The sequence below is a fragment of the Oncorhynchus kisutch genome, linkage group LG4, assembly GCF_002021735.2.
Source record: "Oncorhynchus kisutch isolate 150728-3 linkage group LG4, Okis_V2, whole genome shotgun sequence".
NCBI lineage: Eukaryota > Metazoa > Chordata > Actinopteri > Salmoniformes > Salmonidae > Oncorhynchus > Oncorhynchus kisutch.
This window is the reverse complement of record NC_034177.2, coordinates 47,852,414-47,865,582: the sequence shown is the minus strand read 5'-3', so window position 1 is coordinate 47,865,582 and position 13,169 is coordinate 47,852,414. Positions and strand designations below refer to the sequence as shown.

The 13,169-nt window shown below is 44.5% G+C and overlaps 1 protein-coding gene across 1 annotated transcript in view; it reads left to right on the top strand.

Moving 5' to 3' along the window:
- Window positions 1-10,562, top strand: part of LOC109888715 (hepatocyte growth factor receptor-like) — a 70,552-nt gene extending 59,990 nt beyond the window's left edge. The window contains exons 16-21 of the mRNA XM_031823132.1: window positions 565-645; window positions 2,024-2,205; window positions 2,468-2,577; window positions 2,828-2,993; window positions 6,474-6,610; window positions 8,277-10,562. Of these exons, the coding sequence (XP_031678992.1) occupies window positions 565-645; window positions 2,024-2,205; window positions 2,468-2,577; window positions 2,828-2,993; window positions 6,474-6,610; window positions 8,277-8,514 (914 nt within the window). The 3' untranslated portion in view covers window positions 8,515-10,562. The remainder of the gene's footprint in view (window positions 1-564; window positions 646-2,023; window positions 2,206-2,467; window positions 2,578-2,827; window positions 2,994-6,473; window positions 6,611-8,276) is intronic.
- Window positions 10,563-13,169: the final 2,607 nt, after the last annotated feature.

Here is a 13,169-nt window from a genome sequence, read left to right as displayed (position 1 = left end):
GTGGTGTAACCCGAGCCCTCAGTGCATCTGCAAGGATCGTGATGGGAGAACACCTCAGAGTTCTCTACACTCCCTAGCTTTTAATAGCCCAACACCCTTGCAAAGCTGCACTGAGCCCCCCAGACCACATATAATAAAGGCCACAGTAACTCAGATATGGGGCGATATAGCCTCTAATGAACCCTATTGAACTAAACTGAAGGGAATGAATGGGCGCCTCAAGTAGAGCTTCATAGAAGTAATCGAGACTTCAACAAAGGGGAATCTAGCTTTTCAGCCTGCCTGACTCCCCTGAACAAGGCAGTTAACCCACTGTTCCTAGGCCGTCATCGTAAACAAGAATTTGTTCTTAACTGACTTGCCTAGTTAAATAAAATTAAATAAATAAGTACATTTTTTTTTTTCATTGCTCCATTGACTTACTGGTCTAAAGAAGTATGTCTATAAAAAAACAAGGGTTTCAGCATCAAGCATTCCTCTAACAGCAAGTACTCTTTTTCTAGCTTATTTTGACACCCATTTGAGCTTCATCTCTTATGTTTCTCTCTCTTTTTTTCTTCACAGGTCACTTTGGCTGTGTGTTCCATGGGACCTTGTTAGAGGCTGACGGTCAGAAACAGCACTGTGCCATCAAGTCCCTCAACCGTGAGTACAGACCACAGCATGACCAAAAGAGCCACATCACAAAGTCACTTGACCAGGGTTGTGTTCAGACACAAAACGAGAGAAAACCTTTTGAAGCTAAGGGGTTCCGACTTGGACGTGGTTGGATGATCAAAAACAGGAAAGGCCAGATCTTCATCTGGAACATGGCCGAAGATACAATAATTATGCTAAGAGGAGCTACCGTACCTACACCGTGGATTCCATTTGAAACACACCTGACTAACCATGTCCAAAATTCAACCATATAAGCAGAATCCAACCTCAGTCATCCCCTATTCATTCATTCAAATCTCATAGCTATGATGTGAAATCATAGCAACAATGCAATGCCACAATAACATTAGAGGGCCTTATCTCATTCCAGCTGGGCTCTTGACACACAACACACACACACACACACACAATGACACACACAGCCGCAGCGGTGTGGCCTGTGGAAGGATGATTGAGATGAATGGGCTCCTGGCGACGAGGATGACATTAGGGTCCCCCTGTCTCTAATCGTGTAACCTGTCACTTTACCCTGGGAGATTAATGTCCTAGATAAGGCTATGGTGAGATCTGCCTGCTGGACTGGTGGTAACCCATAGCGATTGAGGGTACTCGGCTGGTAACCCATAGCGATAGAGTTACCTCTGCCTTTCGTTTAGACATTGTTCTCTGAGCCTTGGCCTTCTCATTGAGTTTACAGTGACCTGAAGTTCCCCAGGGAACTTTAAAGAAAATGAAGTTCCCTGGGGAACTGTGTCACTGTCTTGGCAAAGACACAGTGTTTTCGGTGAATATTGTAGGTGATGTCACCATGTTGTTTCTGCAATACAGAAAAGGGTAGTTTGAACTCTTGCAGCTTAACAGCCGTATTGTCTTCTTTCTTTTTTAAAACTCAGCATTAAATACCAAGCCTTCTTTTTTCCGTTTGAGTGTGTCGTCATCTGGTAGTTCCAGTGAAAGGGCAATCAGCTGTTTTATCTTAGCTAAATGAGATTCCATTTTAAACGAGATTAGAAGAGAGGGGAGGGGGAAAGAGCAGTGACACCAGGAGCACTGATTCGATTGGGAAATGGGAGTGTTGCGTAGCGGTTGCCTATAGGTTTGGTTTAGGGTCACAGTCCCAATGCTCGGACAGCCTGAAGACTGGCTCCTCATGGGCTGCTAACTAAGGTTTAGATGGCACGGTAAAGAGATTTAGGTTTATGGCTCCAGGGCCTGTTTTGTTTGCGTTTTTGGTGGTGGCAATGCATGATTATAATACAGACTTTAATGTCAGGATGTTGTGTAAAAGTCAATGTGTTCTCTTTTCAGTAACTTGGCTAAATAAGTAAACAAGTCATTCTGTAATATCTTGCCGGGTTGTCAGGGATCACTGACCTGGAGGAGGTGTCTCAGTTCCTGAAGGAGGGGATCATCATGAAGGACTTCAGCCACCCCAACGTGCTGTCTCTACTAGGGATCTGTCTGCCCACTGAGGGCTCTCCTCTGGTGGTGCTGCCGTACATGAAGCACGGAGACCTCAGGAACTTCATACGGGAAGAGACACATGTACGACACACACACACACACACACGCACACACACACACACTCTGGTCATACATGAAGTAATATCAGACAAAGTCCAATGCAGCTGAAACATTTGTATATGTAGGTACAGGAGTACAGCCCCGAAGCAGCTTTTTCCATGTGTGAGCTTTTCTTTCTGTATTTGTGTGCTTTACTTCCTATATGAAGTATTTTTTTCCCCCAGCACCAGTGGATACATGTGGGACGTGTATCTCACCTCCACCCTCTTCCTTGTTTCTTTAGAACCCCACAGTGAAGGACCTGATGGGCTTTGGTCTGCAGGTGGCCCAGGGCATGGAGTATCTGGCCAGCAAGAAGTTTGTCCACAGAGACCTAGCCGCAAGGAACTGCATGTAAGATCTGGAACCAACTGTCAAATGCAATCTCAAACAGTCAGTGTGTGAACGTGTACCCATCTTTGTAGTGAGAGAGGCATACAGTCATGCATACTTTGAGATTCCGCATTGGAAAAGACGCCATTTTGGCTCCAACCATTACAAGATAATATAAGAATGTTCAGATCCAACATGGCTGTCAGTTTCCATAGCGCTGTTTGTATGCTGTAAAGCTGTTGTTGACCCCATCCCTCTCTCTCTCTCCTAGGCTGGATGAAAGCTACACAGTGAAGGTGGCAGACTTTGGCCTGGCCAGGGATGTGTATGATAAGGAGTACTACAGCATCCACAACAAGAGTGGAGTCAAACTACCTGTCAAGTGGATGGCCCTGGAGAGCCTGCAGACACACAAGTTCACCCCAAAGTCAGATGTGGTGAGAGACTACCCAAGCACTAACATCAAATCAAATGTTATTGGTCACATACACATATTTAGCAGATGTTATTGCGGGTGTGGCGAAATACACACAAATCCAAAAGTAAAATAATGGAATTAAGAAATATATAAATATTAAGACGTGCAATGACTAAATTACAGTAGAATATATTGCAGTATATACATATGAAATGAGTTAAGTGACTAGTGTTCCATTATTAAAGTGACCAATGATTCCATGTCTATGTATATAGGGCAGCAGCCTCTAAGGTGCAGGGTTGAGTAACCGGGTGGTAGCCGGCTAGTGAAGGCTATTTAACAGTCTGATGGCCTTGAGATAGAAGCTGTTTTTTAGTCTCTCGGTCCCAGCTTTGATGCAGCTGTACTGACCTTGCCTTCTGGATGATAGCGGGGTGAACAGGCCGTGACTCGGGTGGTTGATGTCCTTGATGATCTTTTTGGCCTTCCTGTGGCATCGGGTGCTGCAGGTGTCCTGGAGGGCAGGTAGTTTTTCCCCTGGTGATGCGTTGGGCAGGTCGCACCACCCTCTGGAGAGCCCTGCAGTTGTGGGCGGTGCAGTTGCCGTACCAGGCGGTGATGCAGCCCAACAGGATGCTCTCAATTGTGCATCTGTAAAAAAAAATGTGCATCTGTTTGTGAGGGTCTTAGGGGCCAAGCCAAATTTTGCACCTTCTTCACCCCACTGTCTGTGTGGGTGGACCATTTCAGATCATCAGTGATGTGTATGCAGAGGAACTTGAAGCTTTCCATCTTCTCCACTGCGGCCCGTCAATGTGGATAGGGGGTTGCTCCCTCTGCTTTTTAATGTCCACGATCAGCGCCTTCGTTTTGTTGACGTTAAGGGAGAGGTTATTTTCCTGGCACCACTCCGCCAGGGCCCTCACCTCCTACCTGTAGGCTGTCTCGTCATTGTTGGTAATCAGGCCTACTATAGTTGTGTCGTCTGCAAACTTGACAATTGAGTTGGAGGTGTGTGTGGCCACGCAGTCATGGGTGAACAGGGGGCTGAGTACACAACCTTGTGGGGCCCAGTGTTGAGGATCAGCGGAGTGGAGGTGTTGTTGCCGACCTTCACCACCTGGGGGTAGCCCGTCAAGAAGTCCAAGACCCAGTTGCAAAGGATGAGGTTCAGACCCAGGGCCCTGAGCTTGATGATTAGCTTAGAGGGTACTATGGTGTTGAAGGTTGAGCTATAGTCAATGAACAGCATTCTTACATAGGTAATCCTCTTGTGCAGATGGGATAGGGCAGTGTGCAGTGTGATGGCGATTGCATCGTCTGTGGAGCTATTGGGGCGGTAAGCAAATTGAAGTGGGTCTAGGGTGTCAGGTAAGGTAGAGGTGAAATGATCCTTAAATAGCCTCACAAAGCAATTCATGATGACAGAGGTGAGTGCTACGAGGCGATAGTCATGCACACACACTCAGGCACACACGCATGTACTGTGCCAGTCAAAAGTTTGGACACACCTACTCATTCAAGGGTTTTACTATTTTCTTCATTGTAGAATAATAGTGAAGACATCAAAATTATGAAATAACATATAATAAATCATGTAGTAACGCACTTTTTTTAAACAAATCTAAATATATTTTATATTTGAGATTCTTCAAAGTAGTCACCCTTTGCCTTGATGACAGCTTTGCAGACTTTGGATTTTCTCAACCATCTTAATGAGGTAATTACCTGGAATGCATTTCCGTACATTTGTGGAATTTCTTTCCTTCTTTTTGTGTTTGAGCCAGTCAGTTGTGTTGTGACAAGGTAGGGGTGGTATACAGAATATAGCCCTATTTGGTAAAAGGCCAGCTCAAATAAGCAAAGAGAAACGAGAGTCCATCATTAATTTAAGACATGAATGTCAGTCAATCAAGAACATTTCAAGAACTTTTACAAAAACCATCAAGAACAGTTGCAAAAACCATCAAGCGCAATGATGAAACTGGTGTTCATGAGGACCACCACAGGAAAGGAAGACCCAGAATTACCTCTGCTGCAGAAGATAAATACATGAGAGTTAACTGCACCTCAGATTGCAGCCCAAATAAATGCTTAAATGAGTTCAAGTAACAGACACATCTCAACATCAACTGTTCAGAGGAGACTGTATGGATCAGGCCTTCATGGTCGAACTGCTGCAAAGAAACCATTACTAAAGGGCACCAATAAGAAAATACTTGCTTGGGCCAAGAAACATGAGCAATGTACATTAGACTTGTGGAAATCTGTCTTTTGGTCTGAGTCCAAATTTGAGATTTTTGGTTCCAACCTCTGTGTCTTTGTGAGACGCAGAGTAGGTGAACGGATTATCTCCTATGTGTGGTTCCCACCGTGAAGCATGGAGGAGGAGGTGTGATGGTGTGGGGGTGCTTTGCTGGTGACACTGTCAGGGATTTATTTCGAATTAAAGGCACACTTAACCAGCATGGCTACCACAGCATTCTGCAGCGATACGCCATCCCATCTGGTTTGCCGTTAGCGGGACTATTTGTTTTTCAACAGGACAATGACGTAACACACCTCCAGGCTGTGTGAGGGCTATTTGACCAAGAAGGAGAGTGATGGAGTGCTGCATCAGATGACCTGGCCTCCACAATCACCCGACCTCAAACCAATTGAGACAGTTCGGGATGAGTTGTTCCGCAGAATGAAGGAAAAGCAGCCAACAAGTGCTCATCATATGTGGGAACTTCTTCAAGACTGTTGGAAAACCATTCCAGGTGAAGCTGGTTGAGAGAATGCCAAGAGTATGCAAAGCTGTCATCAAGGCAAAGGGTGGCTACTTTTAAGAATCTAAAATCTTAAAGATATTTTGATTTGTTTAACACTTTTTTGGTTAGTACATGATTCCATATGTGTTATTTCATAGTTTTGATGTCTTCACTTGTAGAAAATAGTAAAAAATAAAGAACAAAATGCTTGAATGAGTAGGTGTGTCCAAACTTTTGACTGGTACTGTATATACACTACTACTCACTCCTTCATTCACTTACAGTATTACGTAATCATTCTCTCGTCTATTCTAACACACACACGATGATAACCTGTGATAAATAAGTAGCAAGCTTAATTCTTTGGAACTTAATTAGAGCTCCATCCTCTCAACCCCTCGAACTCCACTCTGCCTTAACAAACCACCACTGTACCGTTCCATCTCTGGTTGAGGTATATAGGTTTAGCTTGTCACTCTCTGCTACAGTATCTGTCTGTGATCTCACTAAGGTTAGCTGATTTTAACACTCTTCCCGGCTGGCTGCTCTCATCACTGAAGGCCAGAAGGGAAATGATCTCATTAGGACTGACTTGGCCTGTGTTCGAAATGACACCCTATTCCCTATATGGTGCGCTTCTTTTGACCAGGACCCATAGGGAATAGAGTGCTATTTCAGGTGCAGCCTATGATGTACTGTGATGTGATCTGATGTGTAATTGGTCCATCTGGTGTTCAATGTTTCAGTGGTCGTTTGGCGTGTTGCTATGGGAACTGATGACCCGGGGAGCCCCGCCGTATTCGGACGTCAACTCTTTCGACATCACTGTGTTCCTACTGCAAGGGAGACGGCTGCTGCAGCCAGAGTTCTGCCCTGACCCACTGTGAGTGAACACACACACACACAAACACACATTCATATACAGTACGTGCACACTTGTACACACACACCCACACCCACACACATACACACACACACACACACACACGCACTGTGAGTGGAAAGTGTGTGTGTGTCCACTGGTCATGTATTGCTACGCACACATATGCCCACACACACTCCTGTCTTTCACCTTGACCAATGCACATAGGGATGGCTCAGTAGTGCTTGTCCTTGACAGAGACATTGAGATGAACAGAGGCCCATTGTTAACACCACCCTTACATACTGCATTGTCTGCTTGAAGAAAAAGACTGAGACGGACAGATATGTAGACAGGGAAGGGGACGGATGGAGGGACGGATGGAGGGACGGAGGGAGGGAGGGATGCAGACAGCCAGATAGACGGACGGACGGACGGACGGAGGGAGGGAGGGAGGGAGGGAGGGAGGGAGGGAGGGAGGGAGGGAGGGAGGGAGGGAGGGAGGGAGGGAGGGAGGGAGGGAGGGAGGGAGCCAGACAGACAGACAGACAGACAGACAGACAGACAGACAGACAGACAGACAGACAGACAGACAGACAGACACGGAGAGAGAGTTACGGAGAGAGAGAATTGTGTAAACTATAACGCATATATAACTACTGAATCAATCAGGTCACTACAGACATGAGATCCTCCTTAATCTCCCCCAATCTGTAAAAACAACATGTTTCCAAGTACGAACTACGATTATTTCGTGAAAATAAAATACTATCTCCCTATTCATCTCCGCAAGTCAGGGGGAGTTTTCAGGTGAGGTGTAAATCCTAGTATAGATTCAGCCAAGCGGAGAGCAAAACGGAATGCATAACCATTCATATGAGTCTTTTTTCATGAACATTCACTGACATGCAGTATTTCCAGAATGAATGGGGCCCTGTGGCAAAACTGTCAAAACTACACTGAACAAAAATATAAACGCAACATGTGAAGTGTTGGTCCCATGTTTCATGAGCTGAAAAAAAAAATCCCAGAAATGTTCTACATGCACAAAAAAACGTATTTCTCTCAAATTTTGTGCACAAATTGGTTTCCATCCCTATTAGTATGCATTTCTCCTTTGCCAAGATAATCCATCCACCTGACAGATGTGGCTTATCAAGAAGCTGACTAAACAGCGTGATCATAACACAGGTGCACCTTGTGTTGGGGGAAATTAAAAGACCACTCTAATATGTGCAGTTTTGTCACACAACACAATGCCACAGATGTCTCAAGTTTTGGCTTGGCTTGGCTCCCCAGTGGGCGGTGGGCCTGGCTCTCAAGTGGGTGGACTTATGCCCTCCCAGGCCCACCCATGGCTGTGCCCCTGCCCAGTCATGTGAAATCCACAGATTAGGGCCTAATTTATTTATTTCAAATGACTGATTTCCTTATATCAAATCAAATTTGATTGGTCACATACACATATTTAGCAGATGTAATTGCAGGTGTAACAAAATGTTATATGAACTGTAACTCAGTGAAATTGTGTGCATGTGGCGTTATACTTTTGTTCAGTATAAATGTGGCTACTAAATATCTAAGTGAGCAAAACATATGTACATAATTGTATTTCACCTGCATATCGGCTTATCCATGCATCAACATTTTATCCTAACCACCTCCCCTCCCTTATCTCCCACCCCAGGTATAACGTGATGGTCGAGTGCTGGCACCCCAAGTCGGAGAGGAGGCCCACCTTCTCAGAGCTGGTATCCCTTATCAACGCCATCTTCTCCAGCTTCAGCGGAGAGCACTACATCCTTCTCAACACCACCTATGTCAACATAGACAAGATGAGCCCCTACCCCCCTCTCATCTCCTCATCCTCCTCTTCCTCCTCCACCCCTCAGGGCCACCCCCTGGAGCGAGACTGCTGCACCTGAGAGAGAGGGAGTGATGGAGAGAAAGAAAGAGAGAGAGAGAGAGAGAGAGAGAGAGGGAGAGATGAAAGAAAAATAGTTAAGGAGAAAAGGAGAGGGCATGGGGAGAGATTGAAGACAAGGGGGTAAAAGGGGGGTAGGAAAAGAATGAGCTTGACAGAGTAAGAAAGAGAGAGAAAAGAGTGGGCTTGAGGCGACGAAGCCGTTGGGTCGCTTGGGAACTGTATGTGATTGACAGACAGACACTGGACAAACTCTGTGTACGCTGGCTGAGAAAAGACAGTTTAAGGACACTGACATGTGCCGTGCCTACTTCACGTGTGTGTAATGTATGTATACTGACCAATGACCAACCAAACAAACATCACTGTACGCCTGAGGCCTGTATGAACTGTTAGGTCGATCTTGGCCTCCCTCTGCTCTTTAACCTAGAACTTGCTCTAGACCCTCCCATTACCTTTTACCCTGGTATGCCCTTGGAGCCTGACTTCAGGAGGTCAGGCTTCTCGTCTCTCTCTACCACATACAATTTGGAGACATGGGAAAACCTTTTCAATGAACAAAGCCTATAGAATTCTATAGAAGCACATTGTGTGTATCAAGTACAAGTGACTCACCCAACAACTCCCGTGCCAAAGAGGGACCGGATGATTTTTGGAGACATTTCCGCTTGTTAATGGGTGGCATGTGTATGGCGATATGGCGAAGGGCCGGGCTCCAGGTTTTTTTCCCCCTCGCCATAAAATTCTTTACACCATCATCCGCACTGCCACTGAATTCCCCTCTCTTCCCACCTCTCCTCACATGCCTCCTCGCATACATCCCTAAGCACTAGGACTGAATGAAGAAAGTCCCAGCTCCAGCCTCCAGGGGATGTTCTCACTAACGGTGGCGGTGCAGATTGGCTGGCAGAAGGAACAATTTGCTGCCCATGTGCAGTAGGCTACACTGGATACTTCTTTATGTGTGTAATTATCTTTCACGATTCTCTTTTGATGTGCTTCTTTCAAAACATCTCGCTGCTTCATTGCTGTGAGTGACTCACCTTATAGGAATCTGCAGACGTTTCCCAGTTGAAAGGTTTTTTTTTTTTTTTGCCTTTCGGTTGGTAACACTTTGACTTGAACCGGCCCGTCATAATGTCTACATAGCATGTGTCATAGCAGTTCATGCAGGCTCAGCCTGAAAACAACTGACATAATCATGTTTTAGACTTCAGAGAGTCAAGTGGGGGGAAACTGGAGACACGTTGGAACATTTGATGGTTTTTGGGCATCATAGTACTACGTCAGTTGGAACAAGCGTTTTTACTGTCAATCATGACTTCATCGCGGCGTTGTTACACACTGCTATGTCGACATTTTGAAAGACCACTTCAAGTTAAAACGTGACCATTTTGCCTCTCCTGTGTGAAGCGTTTGTCTTTTTGTTACTATGGCTGCTGTTCTGTTTTAAATGATCAGGCCAGCAATGGACAGATATGAATGTTTGCTCAAATAAATGTTTAAAGAACTGTACTATATTTTTTATAATGCCTTTTATTATGAAAATGAGCCTAAATAAATGGTCGGCCCAATAGAATAATGCCCGAACTGAGCAGTGGTGCCACAACAACGACCAATCAACTTCAGTGAATGAACCACTGCCTTCTGTACAAAAATGTTAAAGGTTAACACCTCTGTGGATGTGTCTTCTATATGTAGGATTTAACTGTGGTAAATGTGTGTGTATGTATACTATATGACAGGAGATTGTTGTGGGTACAGCACAGTACAAACAACCGATACTGTACAGTCATTGAACAACTGGAGCTAGCAAGTTCACGTCCTTAACTATTAGACTGTTCTAGATGTTCCTATTGGTAACTAAATGGCTTGTAAATCCATGACCTTTGTCCATTAATATGCCATTGAGCTCACTGTCAGTGCAGTGTGAGCATATATATGAAGCACTGTTTAGGGATCGTCTATGAAAATAGTGATGGTACATATGTTGTTACTATGTTATGTCATCTGACTGACTCGGTGTAATAAAACTATATTATCAGTGTGGACATGTCAAATACTGTATCTTGTTATCATTGTCTGTACATTGTTTATTTGACCAGGCAAAGATCATTTTTATGATGTCACACAGTGCCTTCGGAAAATATTCAGACCGGCCCCTTGCCTTTTTCCACATTTTGTCACATTACAGACTTATTCTAAACTTGATTACATTTTTTTTTAAATCCTCAGCAGTCTACACACAATATCCCATAAAGACAAAGTAACAATATTTTTTTGTATTTTTGCAAATATATTATAAATAAACTGAAATACCTTATTTATATAAGTATTCAGACCCTTGCAATGAGAATCGAATTTGAGATGTTTTTACAACTTGATTGGAGTCCATATGTGGTAAATTCAATTGATTGGACATGATTTGGAAAGGCACACCTGTCTATATAAGGTTCCACAGTTGAAGGTGACCAAGAACCTGATGGTCACTCTGACAGAGCTCTAGCTTTCCTCTGTGGGGATGGGAGAACCTTCCAGAAGGACAACCATCTCTGCAGCACTCCACCAATCAGACCTTTATGGTAGAGTGGCCAGACGGAAGCCACCCCTCAGTCAAAGGCACATGACAGCCTGCTTGGAGTTTGCCAAAAGGAACCTAAAGACTCTCAGACCAGGAGAAACAAGATTCTCTGGTCTGATGAAGCCAAGATTGAACTCATTGGTCCGAATGCCAAGCCACATGTCTGGAAGAAACCTGGCACCATCCCTATGGTGAAGCATGGTGGTGGCATCATCATGCTGTGGGGATGCTTTTCAGCGGCAGGGACTGGGAGACTAGTCAGGATCGAAGCAAAGATGAATTCTAGAAGGTGATGATCCTTGATGAAAACCTACTCAGGACCTCAGACTGGGGTGAAGGTTCACCTTCCAACAGGACAACAACTGTAAGCACATATCCAATACAACGCAGGAGTGGCTTTGGGAGAAGTCTCTGAATGTCCTTGAGCGGCCCAGCCAGAGCCTGGACTTGGACCCGATCTAACATCTCTGGAGAGACCTGAAAATAGCTGTGCAGCAACTCTCCCCATCCAACCTGACAGAGCTTGAGAGGATCTGCAGAGAAGAATGGGAGAAACTCCCCAAATACAGGTGTGCCAAACTTGTAGCGTCACACCCAAGAACAATCGATGCTGTAATCGCTGCCAAAGGTGCTTCAACAAAGTACTTTGTACATGTGATATTTCAGTTTAAAAAATGTATTTAATCAATTTTAGAATAAGCCTGTAACGTAACAACATTTGGAAAAAGACAAGGGGTCTGAATACTTTCCGAAGGCACTGAATGTTACATATGCTGCTTCAGTCGTTCTACTCATTGCCTCATCTACCTACCGATAGCTTCAGAGTATCCACAGGGTGGATGGGTGGATTACTTCATATCTGTCCACTAAGGAGTCAAGTGGCTTCAGTTTCATATTAATTAATTTAACATTTATTTAACCAGTGGCTTCAGTTTCAAATTCATTTATTTAACCAGGACATCTCCTGAGGGAGAGAACCGAAATATAGAAAAACCTGGAGGTTCTTGCTGAGAGTTGGGGGGGGGGAACAATTATAGGTGCTCAGAATACTGGGTTTTATGACCCTGTGTTAACAAAGTGTTTCAAAAAAGTAACATTTGAATGGTAGTGGACATTGAATTTGACTGATTGGAACTCCTGTTTGGATAACATGCAGGAGTATACATTTACGACCCGTACCTTTTGTCTCTATCCTGTTAGCTTTGTTCTCACTCCTTCAGCCTTCTCTGCTCTCATTGGCTAGTGGTGACCTCTGACCCCTCACCTTTCTTTACCCTCTCCTCTTTTGTATTGCTGTCTAGACAAGCCTGGAGTTTCCCTCTGTGTAGCCTGGCCGTGACCGAAGCTTTCATTACAGGTCATCCTCTCAGAGTTGCTTGGTGACCCTGGATCTGGGTTGTTTTCACGACGGCACACCGTAGCAACGGAAAACAAAAAATGAATGTTTCTAATTGGTCAAGTTCAGACATAGCCTCCTCGTTTCACTCAGTTGAAAGATGCTTTCTTCCTATTTGTGCTTACTGAACAAGACCTTGTTTGAGAACGATCTGTCTTTGCCTATAGCCTAATCATGCCACCCTGGTCTTAGTTAAAAGGCTATCATATGGAGATAGATAGAGGAGAGGACCTCTGAGTGCCAGTGCTCTTCAGTTATGTACTAATCAGTTGCTCTGTAATGGCTGGAGCCTGCACCCTGTTTCTCTCATTCTCTTTCTTACTCTCTCGCTCTCTCTCTTTATATTTCTTTCTCTTTCTCTTTTCGATACACATACGCAAAGAAAGAACAGGTGTATGTTAGATGGGCACAGTTCAGGTATGTTATGTCATAGGATGATTCAGGACCTTTGGAATGCAATGCTGGACACACTGCACTAGTACCCCCCCAACCCCATGCCAACTGATAACGAACCTATCCCAACCTCTCCTCAGCACCCATTCTGACCTACTGAGTCAACACGCACTCATTAAGCCACTAATGTTCTTTGGCAAAGAGCATTGGCAAGAGAGAGATTTAGGAGATATTTAAAGGTACACAACGACTCCTTATATTCATTATCAACCAATCACTCATGGTT